General features: G+C 42.6%; 7 protein-coding genes across 7 annotated transcripts; 4 read left to right on the top strand and 3 right to left on the bottom strand.

The window, feature by feature from the left end:
* Positions 1–2,690: 2,690 nt before the first annotated feature.
* On the bottom strand, positions 2,691–2,959 carry PHALS_13552 (uncharacterized protein; the record flags this gene model as incomplete). The annotated part of the gene is made up of 2 exons (XM_024729333.1): positions 2,691–2,849; positions 2,918–2,959. The coding sequence occupies 2 exons, from the start codon at positions 2,957–2,959 to the stop codon at positions 2,691–2,693; spliced, it is 201 nt and encodes a 66-aa protein (XP_024579721.1).
* Positions 2,960–3,688: 729 nt separating this feature from the next.
* PHALS_13551 (uncharacterized protein) lies at positions 3,689–4,043 on the bottom strand (the record flags this gene model as incomplete). The annotated part of the gene is made up of 2 exons (XM_024729332.1): positions 3,689–3,863; positions 3,979–4,043. The coding sequence occupies 2 exons, from the start codon at positions 4,041–4,043 to the stop codon at positions 3,689–3,691; spliced, it is 240 nt and encodes a 79-aa protein (XP_024579720.1).
* A 2,667-nt stretch (positions 4,044–6,710) lies between these two features.
* Positions 6,711–7,067, top strand: PHALS_13550 (uncharacterized protein; the record flags this gene model as incomplete). Its single annotated transcript, XM_024729331.1, has 1 exon — positions 6,711–7,067. The coding sequence occupies one exon, from the start codon at positions 6,711–6,713 to the stop codon at positions 7,065–7,067; it is 357 nt and encodes a 118-aa protein (XP_024579719.1).
* Positions 7,068–7,950: 883 nt separating this feature from the next.
* PHALS_13549 (uncharacterized protein) lies at positions 7,951–8,199 on the bottom strand (the record flags this gene model as incomplete). The annotated part of the gene is made up of 2 exons (XM_024729330.1): positions 7,951–8,052; positions 8,122–8,199. The coding sequence occupies 2 exons, from the start codon at positions 8,197–8,199 to the stop codon at positions 7,951–7,953; spliced, it is 180 nt and encodes a 59-aa protein (XP_024579718.1).
* A 2,677-nt stretch (positions 8,200–10,876) lies between these two features.
* Positions 10,877–12,592, top strand: PHALS_13548 (RxLR-like protein; the record flags this gene model as incomplete). The annotated part of the gene is made up of 1 exon (XM_024729329.1): positions 10,877–12,592. One exon carries the CDS (start codon positions 10,877–10,879, stop codon positions 12,590–12,592), a length of 1,716 nt encoding a protein of 571 aa, XP_024579717.1.
* Positions 12,593–13,073: 481 nt separating this feature from the next.
* On the top strand, positions 13,074–14,714 carry PHALS_13547 (tkl protein kinase; the record flags this gene model as incomplete). Its single annotated transcript, XM_024729328.1, has 1 exon — positions 13,074–14,714. One exon carries the CDS (start codon positions 13,074–13,076, stop codon positions 14,712–14,714), a length of 1,641 nt encoding a protein of 546 aa, XP_024579716.1.
* A 5,601-nt stretch (positions 14,715–20,315) lies between these two features.
* PHALS_13546 (serine protease v8) lies at positions 20,316–21,593 on the top strand (the record flags this gene model as incomplete). The annotated part of the gene is made up of 1 exon (XM_024729327.1): positions 20,316–21,593. The coding sequence occupies one exon, from the start codon at positions 20,316–20,318 to the stop codon at positions 21,591–21,593; it is 1,278 nt and encodes a 425-aa protein (XP_024579715.1).
* Positions 21,594–22,362: the final 769 nt, after the last annotated feature.

The following is a 22,362-nucleotide window of genomic DNA, read 5'->3' as shown; positions in this document are numbered from 1 at the left end:
TCGTCTCGCTTCACTTGCGAGGCCTCCATCTGCGTCATCCGTGCTTGGAGGTCGAGGAACGTGGCGAGAACCTTGCGTTGACGCCGTCGCTCCTTTCATGAGCGGAGGGCGTGGCTTCCACAGCTACTGGAGATGCTGTGGCCCTGTCGTGGCCGGCGTCGAAGCTGACTGGGGTCGGTGCGCTTGACGCGTCGTCGGAGCCACTTGGGCTCATAACACGAATTGAGTATATTGAGGTCCTTAGTTCGATATTCCGAGTTACCTCTAAACCTTTCCTATGGCGTTTTTTCAGGGCGCAATCATGACGCGTCATCGTGGGCGCAATCATGTCGTCCTATGGTCCGGAGATTCAATCGCGCAACGTATGCTGTAAGCCGTGTTTCTAACACGTGTATCCCACTGGGGTCCGAAGACATTTTGGCCGACCACATTCAAGTTATTAAGGTAGTCAGACTTATCAGAACGGATAATATAGCCTCCGTCCTCACCAAAAGACATACAGCAGAGCCATTGTTGAGAAAGAGATGGTCTGGACTCTCCATGATCTGCTCGAGCAGCCCGTTTCAGCCCATTTCAATTGCCCGTCTGCAAGCACAAGAGCCACAAAAGCGTTTGCACTGAGACCAAGAGTAAAATGATCGATCGATAGGCGTTCCAAAGGTCACTTGTTCTTAGGAGTGCCCGCGGGTAGAGCAGCAGCAATTGGGTAAATCCATACACTTTCTATTGGACTATTCCTCTTTTATCAAATGCTGGCAAAATATGGAATAGTATCGCGTTTTTAGGTAGCATGGTACGTCGCCTCACCCTTCTTACAGGTTTGCAAGTCGATTGTACTTAATATATATGTTAAATAGATATGACTGAAAGTTACGCAAAGTTATAGATGTCAAGACGGCGCCATGCTGATTTAGTTTTCAAATACTCACAAACTTAGGTATATTTTTTAAGTGATAGCAGTAGACTGAGTAAGTTTCCGGTCACATACGAAAGTGGGCCACTCCTTACTCATCGAGTAGCGCTGCCGGAATGCAAATGGTACTCATTTGCCCTCTCTTTATGGCGTCAAGTCGGATCTTCCCGATTGTCTCGACGAGTGGCCGAATGTGCTTTTTAGTTTTCTGGACTACTCATTGTATTGATAAGCCTGATGATCCCGTTCGGCCGAGAACGTATCGCTTTCATATAGCAAGTAGCGCAGCCACAGCCGGATGTCTCCACAGCATAGCGCTTCATTTTTAAACCTCTCAAAAGACTGCGACCTTGTATGTTTCAAAGCTCCCACTCAATACACAGGATGTCTTTGTATTTCCTTCGGGATATTCTTAGTGTAGCTCGTAGCTCTTTCTAGAAACGGCTGCGAACAGCGCGACGTAGTAGGATCGCATGTTGTCTTATAGTCGATAGTCACAGCATGGTTATTTGAAAAATCGCATTCGATAAAACCATTCACCCTTATCAATATTGCGTTCTGTCTATGGTGTCTGAATTTTATTTTGCGCATTATGGTTCTTCGACATCGCGTCGCACGCTCTCTACATGATGATCAATGTTGTCGAAATGACATCCTTGGCTTAGTAAGAGGTGCAGTCATGACCATATCAGCGAGTCGAATGGGATCAACAGCCACTCCCTTACCAAATCGGAGCCACTTTGTGGCGGTATAACAAAACGGCTATGGTTGCGGAGCACAATTATGTAAAAGGCGGTAAATCCTATAGCGGCAGTATGCATTTGCGCAAATCTCGCTGTAAAGTGCAGATCTCGTTTTGAGACAATAGCTACATCAAGCCATCTTGTATTTTTTTTATCAAAAATCTGCTTGAGTGTATTTTCGCCCGTTATGTTATTGTGAGCTTAGCGAAATGAGCTAGGATGCATAGATTCACCACGATTTCTACATTACAGAGATCAGCAGAAGTTTTATCTCGAAAATTAATAATAAGCCTGTCACAATAATTTTTACCAAAGCGGCAGACTTGTCAAAGGCTCCGAACCAAGCGTTGAGTGTTCAACGCATTTGCATGTTATGCACGCGTTGGCGCACATAAGTAATTACATGTAAGTCACCAGTACATAGCATGCACCGAGCTGTTTATTTTTCTTTTCTATGGCGACCATCCAGTCGATTATTTTACGCCTCGTACAATATTTTGTGTACGAGGCCCCCATTATAACGTTCCCGACACCTTGAGTGTTATGTTGGTCGATGCTGACGAGGAAGAAATAGAGTACCGGATGTTCGACCTCGCGCTTCGGTAAATCGGCATCTGAGTTTGATTTTTCTTGCCAAAGCCTTCTCTACGTGTCTGGCTCACACGCTGTACGTATAGCCTTATCGATTGGCGACATCACGAATTCACGACAACTGGAAAGCGCAGGCTTATACCTGAATACTTAACAAAAAAGGATATTAATGCAATTCTCTGTATGAGATGTGGTGGCAACGTCGGTGTGCGATCGACCCATAGTTTTGTCAAAACTGATGGCTTAGAGCGAAGCAGCTGTTCCGTGAAATTGATAGGTGCATTTCTCATAAAGAGTAGCTCCTTGTCATAGACGAACAAGTTATTCTCTATCGACCCTCAAGTGTGATGAGATAAAATCGCGTCAATGCCCGTCGGCATCTGGCTAGAGTAGAGCAACGTCTATGGCAAAAGCTAGAGCGTCATATACGACAGGAAATACTATCATGAGATGACTCGCGAGGGAAAGGTCAAGTCGGCATCATTTTTATCGTATTTTGCAAGTAGAGGGTCCTCTTGCGATAGAGGCACTTGGCCAAAAGACAATGGTCTATTTTTCTTAGCAGAACATGCATTCCAACGAAGCAACTCAGATAAACGTTTCTGTTGGCGACAAAGACACACTTGTCTTTGAAGGTAACCCGCTTATATCAGCGCATATCACTGCTTACATCTGATTCCTTGGTGTTCTGGTCGATTATAGACGAATCCATTGTGAAAATGTATCGGTTTGATCATTGGTACAATGTTGCTTGAACAAATGCGCCATTCGACAATTAGACGTTGGGAATTGCCAACCAGTCCTATAAATACAAAGATTAAAGAACTCACCAAATTGAGTAGGATGTCATTATCCTCAATAAGTAAATAAAAATTAATTCTTCCATGGTCAAGGGCAGTGAAAAAATGCGGCCGATCGCGCTGTTCTTTAGCGTATCGTTTTTGGAAATCAGCGTCCGCGTCGGTATCGCGGTACCATGTAGCTACATGCTTGTCATGAGCAAGCGCAAAAACTGAAACCGACGTCCCACTGCGATATCGGCAGAGGTCATTGCCGTATAACACGAAATTTAGTTATTTTTACGACGCATCCTCTGTTCAGGTAAACGTGCGCTGGCTCTTTTGTCGCTAATTCCTAAAGTTCCTCCAAAAAAATATGAGGAAGTGAGGGCGACGTTGTATGCACCGATGCATGATTTTTATCCATCGCAAATGATTCAGATCCTAGCAATTGCAGCCTAGCCTTTTAAAATTATGCTTCATTGCAAGTAACTCTTTATCATAAACAGAGTAGTATTTGTCTGCTGTTAAGCTAGAAAGATTATATGATCTATCAGATTCATGAGGATAGCTGTTCGATCAGTGCTTGGTGATCATTTTCAAATGATTGATTTACCATTATGGATAATGACGTTACGTCCTTCTTGGGTTCATTCATACCATTATAGCAATTTGACAGCTTGCAGTGCTCTGCACACACTTCCAACGGATTGTTCATCTATCTCACTGAGAGATTTTGTCGGAGATAGTGCGAGGAGACTCATAACTCTTACGACTACCCCGGTCTTTTTATGGCGCGAAATTTTTTTCTCATCATAAACCCATAGAATTTTACTACTGCATACGCTGGGCGCGACAAATTATTGCTACATCCCAGTAGTACCGTGAGTTCATGAGATGGGTGAAGATTCTTCATTAGCTTCAATACATGGTGCCTCTGCTTGCGACTTACTGCCACTCTCCGAGTCCAACTATCGCTGGATCTGACACAGGATGCACAACTGGAGACGAAATCATTTTATTTGGGAACCGCGATATACGATCTCTTCTCTTTGCCCCCCTTGCTTGCTGCCGCTTCTCCGCCGAGCTCTACTATAAACACTTAGCAGCCCAATCATAATCAATTAGCAACTTTGAGGTGAAGTAATTAACCTCTTCGATAAAGTTGCCTTTTGTTAGGGTTTTGTGTAATTAAGCTGGATCCCCGCGAGGATCAATGGGGAATTATTTTTCACGTTAAAATACTCAGTGACATCAAAAATCGAAGATTCACCGCGAAAGTTTTGTCGAGCGATTGTGTTTGAATACTCAACGCTTTATACCATCAACCATGAGAGAAGGATACACTGTGTTTCGATATTTAATTCCGAGAGTTTATCACTGAAATTACAAGGCAGCTATGATGCCACTCTTTTCGTACTCAGCATGACTGGGGTCCATGGCCTCTGGCGCGCTCGTTGAACTTCCCCTTTCCGCGGTCCAACCGAGCCTAGCGGCACGGAATTGAACTCTGCATTTACTGTGGCACCACCGTATCCTTTGGGGCGAATCGTAGTTGTGAGCGAAACCTCAATGAGAACGGTAATTGTGAGTAAATTTAGCGGCATTCAGTACAGCGGGTTTGCCGTGTATTTTGCTCAAACGAAACTTCGACTCAACAATTTCACATTAGCAAGCAAACAAAATTCAGCTAGTTCTCTCCAACCAGGTGCAGAATGAGAGCAGCACACAAAATTCAGCTCTTTCTCTCCAATCAAGAGCAGAAATGAGAGCATCAAGTCCGTAGCAGATCTGCAATTTCAGGAGTACGTGAATTCAGGTTCTGGACAAATACTATTTATTCACGTTTTTTATACAGCTATAACTGTACCGAAATGTAAGATGGAAGTACTTACGACTTCAGTACAAGAGACTGCAACCTTCATGTAAAGTTAGTCACAACTGTAGGTAGATGCTGCAAAATATGAAGGTTGCGCTTCGTTATGGCCAAATTATATAATATTCGTACTTATATCGTTAGATACATATATCAAGATAGTCAAGTGTCCACGTCAATCAATCACAAACGCACAACGTCACGTACAAATGCACAGCATCTTTAAATCTGCGATTACAATGAAGAGCATTCGCGAGTCGAATTGGCCACGTGGGCGTGAGAGGCGCTAAATCTATCGCAGAAATCTTTGATCTCGAAAGTTTTTAATCAGATAATCGACTTGAAGACGCTAATAAATAAAATATTGACATGCAAGCCTCGTTGTACCGTAACACTAAGACACAGCTTTCGCTCATTGAGTTGTATGACGGGTAATTCAGTAACTAGAGAAGCCATTCCAGCCGAAAAGGATGAAATTAGATTATATTACATGTTTTCAGAACCTAGGTCTACGGTAAAGAAGTGCATCATGTTGTATCGGAAATGCTGCCGCTCTGTCGATGAGCAAAGGGGTGATAGCTGATTGCTTTACAAGACTCTGGGATCGCTGGGTAAGATGAAATCTTCCGCACGGCAATATTGCGCGAGATTTTCTTCAATGGCTTACTAACGAAGATAGCAACAACGCAGCGTGCATTGCTCGTCGATAATGCTGCAGTACATGCTAAAAATAATGTAAAAGAGCTCGCAAACCTGTACTCTCTCCACCGGGCACACCTTCTCACTTGTAGCCTTTACCTGCTCGTATTCTCGCGGCACTAATAAGACGACCGACGACGACAGTTCAACAAGCCATGAATCTATTGATGCTGAAACAAATACGCTGCAAAGTTCGAATCGTTGGCGTTAAGTCTACAAAATTCAGCAACTAGATCATAAAGGACAAACAACGATATTTCTTACCGACCAACCGTCAAGTCGTAAAGTTGTGGGTAGGAAACTAGGATTTATGGCAAGCGAAATAAGCAAAGGGACTCTACTTTCAGCAAATTGATATTGAAATTCATATCTTGACTCGTCTCTGTTAAAAAGCCTTTGACAATCATCGTTGGACACATGATGCATTATTTTCTTTCAATCTTGATGCCAATCGTGCCTGCCTATAATATATATATATATACATTCATGGTGCACGGTAGCGAGTTCACAGCAAGCTTTACATCTGGCTTTATTTTGATAAGATTATGTCGTTTATAGTTGTGTGTGACGCGCAAGCTAATGCTACACACCGTCGTTAAATACATCCAAACGATCTTGTCTCTGTTTACGCATCCTGAAATTGCGAAGAGTAGTATCACAGTGCACCTTTTAAGGGTTTTAGATGGAAAGGACGCCCTCACAATGTAGTGTTATTCTTAATTTCTGTGTCTCCTAGCCGAGACAGAAACATGTTATTTTTTGTGTGGACTTTACATGGTAAAAAAAATGTTACTGATTGAAAGTGTCGATAAGTTAAATCTTGTGCTTTCTTTGTCTGTTTGCCAATCGTTGATTTTGTTCGAGATACTGTCGTTTGTCATTCCTCATTCTTAAAGCTTCTGCGTATTACCCAAGCCTTACGATGCAGAGATTTCAAGCTCACCTGCTGGTTGTTTTCGTGCTTTTGGCGATTACTGAGATTTCTTTATGCAGTAATTTGCGCAAGAACCATTCCAATTGGGAAGCATATTGAAGACGACGAAGATAGAAACGAAGAACGAGCGCTTGGAATAGGCAAAGAGGGTACACATTTTGCCTGGGTTGGCAAAATGAAAGATCGATTTACGATGACCGCGTTCGACAAGGAGATGAAAAAAGTCATTGAGTCGAATGATAAATTGACGAAGATCCGTGCAAATGAGAATTTCGGGGATCAAGAAGTGAGAGAGAAGCTGATTCTGACGATCATGAAAGATACAGAATTTCAAGACATCTTCCGGGTGGTGAGCCAAGTACATGGAAAAGAGAAAGCACAAGAAATGTCTTATAAGACTTTACAGCGAGTATTTGGTAAAAGACATGGAAGAGCTTTGTACTTCGAAGCGCTGAGGGAAAATGATGTCAAAAAGGTTGCTTTAGGGGAAACATACCTGCCCGACATTGCCACATCTAACCTTAAGTTGTAGGGCAAATACACTCTTTTACTTCTTTATTTTTATTTCGTCATTATTTTTCTGGCACTTTATAGTGGTTTTGTGACATTATCAACTTTCGCTGCTCTTTGATCTTTGATAAGTAGCCAGATGAGCCATGTGTATCATATTCGTTGTGAAATCAAAACTGCGGCTAATTTGTAGAATGGCAAATAGCCGATAATCACGAGGTTTTGTCTTACCCTTCAAAAATAGTGGAGCCGTAACATCGGATTGCGAAAGTTATAAACATAAATGAGTTGTGTACCAGTACTTGTCTGAACCCCTTATTTTTCACTATATCAAAACACTATCCAATAAATGCATGAGCTGACCGTCGTGGTTGTCCAAATTACTGTCTCTATGCTTATTGCTTTTGTGGCAATGCAAAGATTACATGAATCTTGAGTCTTTAGCCACAAAGTCCCGCTGAGAGAGAGTCCAACGTACCGCATAAAGCTGTTTGCACCGAACCAAGTCTCGCTTCTACTACTTTCTGCGCTAAGTGGATAAGCTAGACGAGACCAATAACATTGAACCCACGACTCTTGCTGATGCCATTACACGTCGTTTTATTCTCTCTATCACCAGCTTCAGCATCATGCAACCTACACAGTAACGATGCGATTGTACCAACTGTGTCGAAAATGTTGTACACACCTTTACTATCCAAAGAGATACTTTTCATCCCTCAATCATCTATCCTTTTAATTAGTTTAAATCAAGTCTAGGTGTTATTTTAAAATGGAAGAGCAAATATAATATTTAATAAGCCTTCCGGACTCGCTACGAGATCCAGCGTACAAACCCAATTCTCTGTGCGTCAGTTAACGCGGACATCTTGTTTCAAAGTTTGCTTTGAGGAATATTGTGTTTCCTATGTGGATACAACACAAATTGGTTGAATATTTGTCTCCAAGAAGCTAAAGAAGCTTGAATACCTTTTGGCTTTCTTCATCGCTAAGGCAAATTGAATGTGCTACGGCTAGAAGAGGTAAACAAAAGGAAAAAGCTCATTGGCTATAAAAGTGTGCTGGTGGCGGTCCACCAGGACACTATCGCTAATGCGTTTGTAAGAGGGAAATCGGCTACTTAGTGAGGGTGCTTTTGCTAAGCTTCCCGTCATCCGAGAGTAATTGAGATAATGACTTTTAGAAGTCGAGATGGTGACAAAGGAGACCATTTTTCAGACTGAGCATCAGTGCGTCGCGCAAGTGATCCCCAAGCCAGGAAACGTGCTAAAGAATGGGTAGCTATGCGTAGCACTACTTAAAACGAGGTATTCTCAGCCTTGGAAGTATAGAAGCAGCAGAGGTCTCAAGTGTCTCGACGCTAGACCAGGTATTCTGCGTACGATATAGTTATCTGGTCACTTGTTAAGGGAGACGAGAAATAGCAAACTTTATATATGAGTTAAAAGTCGTCATCGCCAGAATGTCAACATCACTCTTTCAATATAACACAAAAGCCGTTTTGCATTGATACAAGCAAGCCGAAGATCGTAATTCAGCGTGAATAAATGAGAAGTCTCTCAAAAGCCCATTTCTTAGACTTCCCGATCAGCCTAGACAGCAAAAGTTGGGTTTCTTCAACGGCGATGGATAATCCACGTGGTAATAGCATTACAGTTTGCTTGGATCATTGAATAACTCGCGTCTGACGAACACTAATCTCTACAATTCGATTTTAATGTGAAGCTGTTGCTCCGACGAGTTGAGATAAACAAACATGCGACGGAAGCTTCTACAGGCACCACTATGAGGCTTGATAACTTTCCACGAAGCGTGAGATAGATCTGCGATTTGTCTCGTGAGACTCTGCTTTTGTTTTCAGAAAACACTTGATTCAATCAACCTCTGCTGCCTAACTAAATATTTTCTTTTCTTACTTTTAGTTTAAAACCATGTTTGAGTATCACCGATACTAGTTGGTATCCCTTAGCCAGCAAAATTGTTCTATCCTATCGAAGCAGAGTGCGATTGTTGTTGCCCTGCCTGTTTGCTCATGCTAATAATCTTGCTATTTATGACTAGGGAGTACTGTGTCAAACGAAACGGCTGTCAATCGACGCTTGAGGCAGATTAGAGCTGGCCATGTGCAAAAACTTCGTCCAAAGTGACATCAATTGAGACGAACTGTGGACGAATGTCCATTCAGGTCTGCAGATATTCTGTTCGGTTTAAAAAGCACGCATTCGGACTCGCAATGTCGTGCGAAAATCAGCATACTCGGCATAAAATCCACATCTGTCGTCACTATAACCCACTTTGCAATGCTCCATGTTATGGCTCTTTTCTCATGCTATTTGACGCTAGCTAGAATAATCCCAAACACTGTATTGTCGTTAGACACAAGGTCAGGATAGTATACAAAGAGCATACCGAGTATACTTCGAGTGGACGTTTGAGTTCATCGAAGCTTTTATGCGCCTTTGTTCTCGTGGCTGTGCATTCAGAAATATATCAACATCCAGTTCTTTAACCTGACGCTTTAAATTGCAAGTTTTGACTTGATGCAGATGATGCGGCTGCTTCCTTTTTTTTTTCAAATTCATGAAAGCTTTTGTACGAACATCTTTAACTTTGAGCTCAACTTTCTACCAAGTTGAATAACAATGAAGTGATGGGATGATAGCTGACATGAGTTTTAGGAAGGGATGCACCAGAAGGAGAACCTCAAATCGGACCTCTATGGCCGGCTCTCAATTGCCCATCTGATCGGTATCAAATTGCGATATGTCTCCTAGAAAAATCCATTGAAATTCTCAGATTTAAGGTTTTTCCGCTTACAAATTTCAAGTGCAATTTATATACTATACGGTTGTGATTGTATCATTCGAAACGCAATAGACCGCATTTGTAGATATTCAGTCAATTATCGTCGCATTGCTATATATTTCGCCCAACTTTTTGGTTCATTAGAATAAAAGAATTAGTATTAGAAGGAAAATTTCAGAATGCCCCTTTTTTCCGGCAATAGCAGTAATCCTATAATGTCTAAATCGTACATATTTAAAATTTCGGAACATAGTCGAGTCAACTAACTTTTGAGACGGAACAGTGATACTTTAATTCCGATAAGTCGATCTGAGAGCGTACCAACATCTTGTTACTAGGCTTGAGTAAGACACCTAAGTGCGATACGGATAATCGTAAGCTGAGCAACGATACAGCTTTTACTATTCGTGACTGCATGTACAGTACAATTTTCACGGCCATCTCTTAGGCTGTGTTTAGTCGGTGCGGCGAGATCAAACAACAGGTTATCAATAACGTCACGACAACCTTATAACAGGCATGCTGTCGTGATTCTTAATGCCTCTTTTCAACAGCATTCATGTCAAAATTGTCTATAACAAACAGTAGCTTTATATCCAAACATTATCATCAGATTGATGAAACATCTGCATTTTTGCTGGACTGCGAATTTGTTGATGTCATGTAACTTTTCAAGGCTATAGACTTATGAAGGTCAAGTCTTTCGATTGATACCGTTACAAATAGATGTTTATTACAGAGAACGAAATCGCGATCCACTTGCACAGAGATACGAGAGTTACGACAGTAGCTTGATGTTCTTCTGATTCTTCAGGACAGTAATGATGTACTGAAAAAGTCTAATTATCTGTGAATTGCTTTGTTTATGTTCTGTACATCTAGATAAAGAGGTAAACATAAAAAGGATATGTATTGTTTTAGCATGCGCAGTTGCTTTACACTGACCGCACTCACTCGTTCAGATGCTCATTCCTTTCTTCGCCATTTCTGCGATAAGTGACAGCCACAAAGTACAGTCCGACCCTTATGGCGATGGCCTTAGTGGCGACTTTACTCCTTTTGTTCTCGCGTTCAGTGATCTCACAGTGGATTGCGAAGGAAATCTATGATCGCAATAATTGCTCAGGTGTACCTGTCGTGGTGAATTTTGATCAAGGGACGAGATGTCTTAACCGTCAATGCATGTTGGTTGAAGTCAATAATGCTACACAGTTTATTCACGATGTCTGTAATATCTCGAATGGGTTTGAGTATGCTAGAAAGATCTTTGACGAAGAAAATTGTATTGTCATCGAGGATTATATAGGTGTCGGATGTGAGAACTTACATACTACTAGAGTTGTGACAACCTCAGGAAAGTGCACACATGCAGGCGTGTTTGGAAGTTATTCAATCATTTCTGAGCTATTCTCGAATGGATCGGCATCAATCCAGTTGTTTGCAGACATAAATTGCGAAGGTAATGCGTACATGAGTCTTCTGTTGGACAGCGGCAATATCAAAAGTGGAGACTGTGTCGACAATTATTACAGATTCTACACCCGCGGCAGCGAAAGCGTTCTAGGTCTTGGAGCTGGCGTCGATTTAGATCACTCTCCAAGCATTAACAAATCGATGAGCACTACAGCTTTGATATCTACCGTTATAGCTGCGGGTGTGGTCGGGTTTGTGACAGCAATTTTTTTATGGAAACGAATATATCCTCGTGCCGAGTTAAGAAGCAATGATCTTGATGGCAGTGTAAGCTGCATGGACTACACGCCAATGTCCGATCGACAAATGAGCGTGAGCATGGAAACAAATACCAGGAGCTCCTCATCCGCAACTGAAAAACAGCAGCAAGGTATCAGCTACTTTTGGAACGACTTGGAAATCGCCGCAGCTCGTGTCGATCGTGAAAAAATCGAGTTTGAGCAAGTGATCAGTTATGGTGGATATGGTCAAGTCATCTCGGGCTGGTTTAATGGCCAGCACGTTGCAATCAAGATGCTGCAACCAGAGCATCGCAAGAGTATGAAATGTCTTAATTCTTTCTTAGAAGAGGTTAAGCTCATGTCCATTTTAGAACACCCGCGCATTGTACACTTTGTCGGCGTTGCTTGGGACTCACTCTCTGACCTCTGTCTTCTTACTACGTTCATGGAAGGAGGTGATTTGCGAGCATTGCTTGAATCATATGAATCGCAAAATATGCCTGTCGGCTATGACGTGACCAAGGTCACAATTGCTCTCCACATTGCTCATGCGCTCACGTATTTGCATTCATTTGACCCGCCAGTCTTGCATCGTGATCTGAAATCTAAAAACATTTTGCTCAGTGATACGTTGGACGCTCGACTTTCGGACTTTGGCGTCTCACGTGAAAATGCTGAAAGTACAATGACAGCAGGCGTAGGAACATCGCATTGGATGGCGCCGGAAATGATGTTGGGCGAGCGATACGACGATAAGGCCGATGTTTTTTCCATGGGTGTGGTATTATCCGAGTTAGATCTCCACGCTTTGCCGTATGCACTCGCGACAAATGAGAACGATTCAAGCCACAAGATCCCAAGCAGTGCGATTATTAATTTAGTGACAATGGGACAACTACGTGTCAAGTTTTCAAGTATCAATTCAGTGTCAAATTTAGGCTTGGCATGCGTTGCAGTGAATCCTCACGATCGTCCGACAGCAGCTGAAGTGCTCTTCAAGCTTCATACCGTGTTGACAGACGAGTACGGTAGGAGGGGAGAAATGTAATGGTGTAGAAAACATAGTAATTTGAAGATACGATTAAAATAATGTAATTTCACATTTTGGAAAATTAAAACTTGATTACTATTGTTACCAATGCTCTAAGACGAATGTAATTTCAAGCCATTGCCACATTTAATATGGGAATATTAATCAGACATGTAACATAAAGTATCTCCCATCACTCCAATCTTGATACATTCCTAATGTCCACGTTAATGTTATATTAGTATTGACACTCCACCCACCGAGATTCTAGCCGCGATGGGGACCCTGCGCTTTTCCATCTGCGGGCCAATCGCTGGGATCCTGTCCAAAAACTAAACTGTCTTTCTGTACTCATTCGACCTTCACTATTTTCGACAAAATGTCGTTCATGCGATGGTCATTCGCAACGGAGGTAGTGCTTCTTACGCCCTCGTTTGTGATTAGTTGGTCTACGAGAGAGATTTATTCTGATAGTCACTGTAATGGGACGCCAAACACAATGAAATTGATCGAAAGTGATCCCTGTACCTCACAAATGTGTACCCCAGAGGGTCATGAGAGTTCGGTGCTCTATGTGGCTGTAACGTGTAATGTCCAAGATCGATTCGAGTACACAAATCGCCGCTTTGAAGAATCTGATTTCGTCATGATGGAACTATACAGCGGTGTCGGATGCGACAATTTGGTACAGACTACTGTGTATCCAGCGTCCGAAACATGCGAGAAATTCTCCACAATGTCCAACACATCTACTATCGTTCGTCTCTTTTCGAACAAAACAGCATCTGTTCTTGAATATGATAATGGAGATTGTAGTGGCAAACCATCTTTAATGCTTCGATTGGATAAGGAGACCATAACTCACGGCGATTGTTTTCAAAATAGGTACAGATTCTATACAGGCAAATCGTCTGGTAGAAATGATTCGAGCAGTTCAGTTTTCTCGTTCGAGAACGATCAGCCTCTAGACGCACGGAGCTTCGTCGAATCTACTGGTGTTAGCTGGCCTACCATCATTTTCATTGTGATTGGATCGGTAGCTTGTGTAGCGTTTGTGGTTTTTGCTGCGTTTAAGTTCGTTCGACGGCGCCACAAGAAGGCTCTAAGTAAGGACATCGGTATTGCAGCTCTTGCTACAAGTTATGCTGGCTACCCAACGCCCGAGAGCGCTCTGAACGCCATTACGTTAGGCTCCGATGCTACGTACTCGCAAAAAGGTACTCACAATGTATGGAGTCGACGAAAAACGAGTGGTACTAGCGAATTATGGGAAGATGAGATCATCGTCACTGCTCGTGTTCCGCGTGAGAAGGTTATACTTCAGGATCTTATCAGTCGAGGAGGTTACGGCGAAGTTTATTCGGCCATGTTCAACGAAGAACGCGTTGCTGTCAAGATGCTTTTGCCAGAAATGCGTAAGAGTATCACTCACTTGAATGCCTTTCTCGCTGAGGTCAAGCTCATGGCAACACTCAACCACGAGCGTATTGTTCGATTCATTGGTGTAGCTTGGGACTCTCTTAATGATATTTGTGTCTTATCTGAGTACATGCAAGGTGGCGATCTTCGGACGATGCTCAAGACATGCGAAGATAACAAAACTCCACAAGGTATCGATCGCAGTAAGGCAACAATTGCGCTTCATGTTGCACATGCGCTCACTTACCTCCATTCGTTGTCGCCCCCTGTACTTCATCGCGATCTCAAATCGAAAAACATCTTATTAACATCTCAGCTGCATGCTAAACTTACAGACTTTGGAGTATCTCGCGAGCGTTCTGATCACACGATGACTGGAGGAGTCGGCTCTTCGCGTTGGATGGCCCCTGAGGTAATGATGGGTGAACGTTACGATGACAAAGCCGATATGTTCTCGTTTGGTGTCGTGTTGGCCGAATTAGACCAGCATTTGATTCCATACGCAAACGTGAAAGAGAATAGTGACTCTGGTCGAGTAATGCCTGACCTGGCTATCCTACAAATGGTTGCCACCGGCAAACTTCGCATTCAATTCTCCTCAGCGGCTCCTCAGGATATCAAAGAACTTGGTTTAAAATGCGTATCTATTGACCCCAAGGATCGACCAACGGCATCAGAAGCACTGTATACACTCCACACGCTTTTGCGAACGGTCTTTTAGACTCTGACGACTGATAGACTATTATGTCGAGTAACATTATAAATAAACACACACGTAGACTTTGAATGCTTATATCTATGTTGTAATCCATAACTGCAGAGATCATCGATCGCGTATTAGTGGAACTCCGGAGCAGTGTCATAATGTAGTGGACCACATGGATTTAGATACAGACCGCAAATTTCTCATTATAACCCTGAGGTTTTCGGATCTCAAACTAAAGCAATACTATTCGAGATGACTGTATATTCATTTGCTTCACAATTCTTAAAGCCCATATATGAGTGGAGAGATTGGTATTCTCGGGCACCGAAACCGACAAAGACGGCAAGTTCCAATCGAACTGACTCAGCAGACAAATGGATTCATTGGCAGTTGCCAGATTCGGCGATGAATAATTTGGAGCTCACGAAAGATATGAAGATGCTACAGCATCGAGGTTGAGAAGTGAGTATTGCCCACCCAAGGCTTCATGCTTTTCCGTGGGCAGCAACGCGATCAACTGCCAGCAAACATGTTCAGAGGCCAATCACGAAACTTGAAATAGGAATCTCTTGCCAAAACAGAGGACAAGAAACAACACACGGCAAAATCGAGGTACTGGATATTGGCGGCCCTAGACCATGATCCCAAACATCAAAACGAATCAAAGTTTGGGTTTGCTATCGTGTAGCACGCGGACAGTTAACCCACATCATCTGGCACGTTTAGTCGACAACAGCTAGAATGTTGTTGCGATTCCAAGGTGACAATGAAGCACATCATCTACGACAATGCATTTGTGTAGGCTTACTGACCTACTAAGATCTGTCATATAGACATGAGATCGTGGGAACTGGGGACTCTGGGCAAGATTTTAACGAATATCGCACGTCGACAGGCTTAGAATTGTCCAAAGCTGAAAAATGCGTCTACCACTCGAATGAGGCAGATCAGTACGAGATTGCATAGAAAAGGATGTGGAGAATACTATGCAGCATATGCAAAACAACGCTCTGGATAAAGCGCAATTGAGTCATTTTTTAGCATGAAAAGCAAACAATGGAAGGAAGTTTACACGAGTTCTAGAATACAGCACTAGATAAGATACAACCAGTCATCACACGTGATTGAAAGCGCCCAGGACAGATTGAAAGGGAAACGCGTCTTTCACTCCAATTACAAGAGTTCGAGAACAACTCCCACAAGATGTCCCCGTACTGGACAAGTTTTGTACGACCCCGACACCGATAACCAGGCTTAGGACCTAATAGAAATCTTGTCGTCGTCAAAAAAATCGTATACCTCTCCCTGTATTATAGTGAACAAGCAGTTTTTTAACATTGCATTTGTTGATAGCATCACCGAATAATTTAACAGCTTGTTTATTTGATTTGATGTCTACACGCTATGTCATATCAAATACAATCTCGCTACCTAGATCATATCCTCGCTTAGCCATATATGTCTTGACCGTACTCTCAGGAAGTGTGTCGACAGATCAAGCGGTACCCGGAACTGGCTACTTGAAAACGAATGAATCGTTTGTGGGCATGACGGTTTGCCCAAACGGAAAGAATAATGAAGGAGCGACGCCGACTGTTGCCTTCTTCAAGACAGGTCAATGCTGTCGACATGTGTGTAATGGAAAGTCGAAGATATTGACTACGACCGGGTATGCCTATACTCTCACTTATACAGTGGTTAAGTTGGATTTTGGGTCAGTGGGTACAAATGACCTCAAAGGTTAGTTCACACCCGTTGTGTGGCTGAGCACACACAGGAATCAACGATTTTGTTGATCGCGGTAATGTTTCTCCCGTTCTGAATGCGATTACGTCCGCGAATGAGTTACTACTTCTCTAGATCGACAAGAAAATCTTTACTACCACGTCAAGAATGTTGTGGTGGAGAGGAACATTGCGGTCGGAAGGAGCTCCTGGTGAAATGGCTAGAAAATCCAGTGAATGAGAATACTTGGGAGCCTCGTACTTTAATCTTCGACACTGTCCCAGTATCGCTCGCGCGTTCGATGCGAGTTCAAAGACGGACTTCTCTTTGGAATGCCATCCTTTCCTCTTCTCCCTCTGTCCCTTTCGTCATGCATCTGACTGTTGACCGAATGTACTTCACGAGCATCCTCGATATCGGAGTGAACCCAATTTGCGCTGTCAAATGCGCAAATCAAAAGAGCATATCGCGTACCACCAACAAGTCCTCGTGTTTTGCAGACGGTGGATATTCACGGATCTGGTGGCATGAACCCATGTCCAGAATCGAGTGTCAATGGTCTGGAGTGTCCAAATTGGATTGCTGGACGTATATTAAATACTCGAGGCTTCGTTGTTCACCTCCAAGCACGAGTAATCGGTCCGATGGCGCCAAAAATACGCGATACGAGTCATCAGTTAAGCACTAATTCAGCTAAAGCGTTCGATGAACTTTTAGGCAGAACCACCACGTCGGTCGTGAGAGTCATCATGACGACTAAGTTCACTATAGCGCAAATGCGCTGGATGACTTGGAATTGAAACATGATTCAAATTTGAAGGTGGCGAAGATTTCACATGGAGCAAGAGCTAGGGAGAATTTGACAGAGATTTGAAGAAGAATTAAGACCATGTGAAGAATTTGAGAAAACCCTTTTTTGGTCTTCCTCAGTGTGTGTACACGGACGGGCATTTCCAGAAGAGCAACAACTGCCATTCCTTTCTCATTTTTTTTGTTGGGCGTATCGCCATGCCCAAGAACGATCCCTTCGTTTTCAAGTAGCCAGTTCCGGGCACTATTTGATCCGTCGACACATTCCTGAGTGACCACCCGTGGCCACTCCATGCGACTCCGTATCTTCCCTAACCTGAAAAATGTCAATTGCATGACATATACCAATGAAGTCTGAATCGTTTCCAGCAGCATACGACTGCCGATAGCTTGAGAGCTTCTTTAATGCATAGTGAATATGGACTTGTATTCAAGAGTTTCACCTACTCCGGGAGAGCGACTCCCAATTGTTTTCGATCGCCAACTAATTCATTACTCATGCTTCTTAAGCCACGATATGCCTAGATTTGGGTCATACCGTTTGTCCATCTCGAAGACGGTGAATACTTCTTCCTTCGAGGTAAAACCATCAAACTCCAGTTAATATTAGCCATAATCTTCTCCGCGGTGACCACCGCACCAGTGTTCAACTTTGCACAGATAAAGCCATTGCTTTTATCTAGTGCATCCGAAAGCACTGAATCATTTTTTAGCATCACTTGCTTCCGCGCGTTGTTACGCGACGCACCAAAGTCAATTAAGACTTTCGCAAACGACCGTAACCCTTTACACTCGCTGTGACCACGAGGAGACCACAACGACAAGTGTCGTTAACGTAGGATAACGATCTTTCGAGGGCTAGACCCCCATGAGCGATTCTATCACCAGCTTATTACTGCCCCCAGTAGACCGCCCTGCATCTACCGGGTTTCGGCGTTTCCCGAACACCTCGTGGTATTGGTACCACGTGACTCGGAATCATTACGACGAAGCCGTGTTGAGAGGATCGAATCTGACGTGTACAATTACGGCGGATATGACCGCATTGTTAACGTCCATTACCTGCCTACGTACAGTCACCGCGCTAGGATCCATTGGTTCTGCACTCATCGTTTACAGCATGGACTACCGGGGTATCTCCGGTAGTAGCAGTCACTGCTTCCATCGGATTGATCGACTGATCACGTGCTTGACGTTGGCAGCAGTTCTCACGCAATACAATCATAATTGCATTTTCCCGAGTTGTCGGAGAACCATAAGTGAGTCCCTTTATAAACACAGTGAGTGACCCATCACTGCCTTTGGTAGTGGTTTGCTTGCCATACTGTCACGAAGCTCACGGAGCTTCTGTTCATAATCGTACAATGACCCGTTGTCTTGACGGCATGACAAAACCTTCGACCGTTGTCGAAAAATGTCTAGAAACACGACCTTCGTCAAATCTTGCCATGTGGCAAAGTAGCCGGGGCGGTCGACTTCCATATGATTGCCCAATTTTTCGCACGGCCATCCAAATGCAACACGGCGAAGGCCTCTTGGTTGTGGCTATCATGAGTTCGAGCCATCGCGATGGCGTTGTTCATTTTATCAAAACGCAAGATTTCATCTTCGTTTCCGTGAAAGCTTTTCACCTTGACTTTAACAAGGATGTTCCGTGGTCTTACCACCACTTGTGGTGGAGGTAACGGAGCTGGTGTCGATATAATATATTCAGCGATAAACATCCCGATGACCCTTGATTGAAGACTAAATTTGCTAAGCGTTGAGTTATCGCTTCTTGATTCGATTGGTGTATGTCGTATTCCGCGTGATCTCCAAATAAAGCTCGCATCTTTACCACACACTCTCATTTCGAGTGTGTTAGGAACAACTATATCTCCCTGCTGATCTGAGGCCGACCACCGCCTGTGATGTCCACAAAATCCGTAGATATATCCATCAAGGTAGTTGGCGATTTTGAATGACTACTAGTGTTACCAAGTGGTCCGGGAACTGTCCGTCTGTATAGACGCACTTACTGAGGAAATTTTAAAACGATTACTACATCTCACCGCGTGTTGCTCACTCTCAGCGAGCCGTTGACTCACGTAAAGAGGGGCAAAAGGGTGAAGTGACATTCATTATTAGGGCAAATAGGCTTCAACCCTTTTTAACCTGATAAGTGTCACCAGTTCTAACTGAAGGCGAGATCTAACAATGCAGATACAGTTATTGTAATAAACACACAAAAAAATGGTCCACACATACTAAACCTGGCCCATTACACCCATGACTGGTCACTCGACCGCTGTGTTGTTCTAAAAACAAAATCTTGTCTGGGCAATATAGTAGGGTACATTTATTGCACCAGATACAGTCCAAAAAACTTTGTGTAACTCTCGTCCTGGTTTTTTGTTCGATTCAATCTCATTTGTTATGACTGTACTTTTATATCGTAAAAAGTTAGGAACTATTGAACTGAAGTTGAAAATTCATATAGTTCATGGCTGAACATACTTTTTTCAGTATCTATATTTTAAGTCTTTATTATGTCATTCACACTTTTCGTAAAAAGCAATAATGTCTGAGTCGTACTTAATTGAATCTTCTCCCTGGCATGACTGATTTAAGCCTTTACCTGGTGTTCATTCCAGGCAATGTAATCATATAAAGGAGAAACGTATTAAATTGTCTGATAAATATAAAGGTTTCCAGGATCTAGTTGATAGCTACTTTGCTCTTAATAAATTCACTGAAAACAATAGACGAAAAACAATTTTCTGCTGGGGTATAAAGCGTTTGTCAAATGATGGTTTACATTAAAGTAACAAATTCGCCGAAAAGGTTGAAGCGAAAAGTGTAATTTCTAACAACGTCAATCTCGATGTCGATATAGCAAAACGCAATATTTTTTAATGTTGCATCTCGCTAGTTTGAGGCTTGCATGCTCAATATATGACGCTTCCATCAAGCAATAAAACTTTTCCGTCAATCATGTAAACATCATTCAGTCAATCAATACTCAATATATCTTACACAGCTCGTTACGACACTCTTGAATTTGCTTCACGTGAATCACAATATTTTTCAATTGGCTTTACAATGCATTGGCGTGCGATTTTGATGAGTGTACTTGCAACTGCAACGATTGAAGCAACGACGACAGGTCATATAGTGCAGCTTTCAATTGGTGCAGGGTGCAACTTTTCCGACTACTCCACGCTGCCACTTGCAACTCCAAAAAAACCATCCTACCACCTACAACTCGATCCAGGACTTGGCAAAGGCATTTACGTGTTGCACTTTTCACACTTTAATCTTCCAGAAACTGACATATTGATTGCAAGGTCATCCGATGGTACTGCAAAATTGCCACCAGTTGCTATTTGGTCAGGCAAGAACACAAGTGGAACTTTTGATTCAATTGGCATTGTTGGTACAGGCATCTCATTGGAACTCATTAAACGTGCACATTCTATCCATTCGACACCGTGTAGCGGCTTTACAATTGAGCGACTATTTTTTTCTCCAAAGAAATTTTTGGTCAAAGCACAGCAGTTGCAAATCGCAATTAAAGTTCCACTTATTAGCACGGCCAATGCAACTGAGTCGGATACTGATGAGAGTGTATGCGGTGTTGATGAATCAGTTGCAGCAGCGTGTGTACCATTTTCAACCAATCACGAAGATGGCACGATAATGTTGACGAAATCACGATCAGTAGCTCGTTTGTCAATTATCAAGGAGAATGGCATGCAAATTGCGTCGTGTACTGGTTGGTTATTAGGCTGTGAAGGCCATTTAATTACCAATGAACATTGTATTAGTAACAACCAAGATGCTCGGAATACAAAGGTGGAGTTCTTAGCAGAAGCCTCGAGTTGCACTGGAATTGATACTTGCGCAACTCGTGGTGGATGTCCTGGTCCTGTTAGTCTAATTGGTACGACACTTGTTGCAGTGTCAAAAGAATTGGATTATGCTCTTGTGCGTCTTGATGGCAACAATAACATTGCAGATTTTAAGACATTGTACGAAACGACGGGCTACTTGCAGTTTCGAGGCACAGGAGCAGTAATGAATGAAAATATTTACATTCCACAGCATCCTCTCGGCTACGGCAAGCGCATTGCATGGCTCCATAATAATCAACTTGGTCGTGTCGAGTCGGCTGTAGTAACGGAATGCCGCAAAGGTGATATTGGTTATTACATTGATACTCAAGAAGGTTCTTCTGGTTCTCCAATTATTGCAAAAAGAGATAGTAATGTTATTGCACTACACCACTGTGGTGGATGTCTAAATGGAGGAATCCCCGCAATAGCACTCATCGAGGACCTGACAAAGAAAAGTCTTTTACCAAAGTGTGCGGTGGCTTGAGCCCTTATGTGCAGAAAACAAGAGGCAGAATGAAAGAAAAGTGTTTATTTGGTTGTAAGTTACCCTTTTATGCATGATAAGATAGGGTTAATTTTTGAATTATATTCTGAATCTTACTTTTGGGTCGTGTTAGTATCAATTTGTGCTTTGTCTGACATAAAATTTGACTGGGAACATGACTGCATATAATTTCTAGCTGAATTATCTTTAATTTTTTGCTAGCCAATTCCGATGTATAGCTTGAGATGATGATGATAGTCTGGATCGGTATTTTCGTGGTTCACCGCAAAGGGCCAATTTATGCGTCGTTTCACGAGTTTATGTTCTGAAAATCATTGCCAAGATTACACAATTGAAATATTTAACCAAGATATTAACATACTAGCACAGAGACTTTGATGTTGGGGTGGCAGAAATTTAATTGCACAAATAATTTTGAAAGCGTGAAGTCCTAGCTCCATGATCCACGCTATGCGCACATTTGTCGTTGTCGTTGGATCGAATGTTGATTCCACGCTGTGAACAGATCAGTCAGGACCGGAAATTAAGCAGCAAGGAAGGAAATTTGAATGTAAAGCTGCTCTTTATTGGAACAATCTCTGCCAAAACAGAAAGATCGCGAAAAACTAAAGTATCATTTATTACTGAATGAATTGCCCAGACTATTTTTATCGTTCTTCATTTTGTGAAATATTAGCACATTGTTCACGCCACGGCACATTTTGGCAAAAGACTTTTCTTTGTCAGGTCCTCAATGATTACTGTTGAA

Source organism: Plasmopara halstedii, assembly GCF_900000015.1.
Source record: "Plasmopara halstedii genome assembly, contig: Scaffold_658, whole genome shotgun sequence".
Taxonomy (NCBI): Eukaryota; Oomycota; class Peronosporomycetes; order Peronosporales; family Peronosporaceae; genus Plasmopara; species Plasmopara halstedii.
The sequence above is the reverse complement of the archived record's forward strand: the minus strand, read 5'-3'. Positions and strand labels throughout refer to the sequence as shown.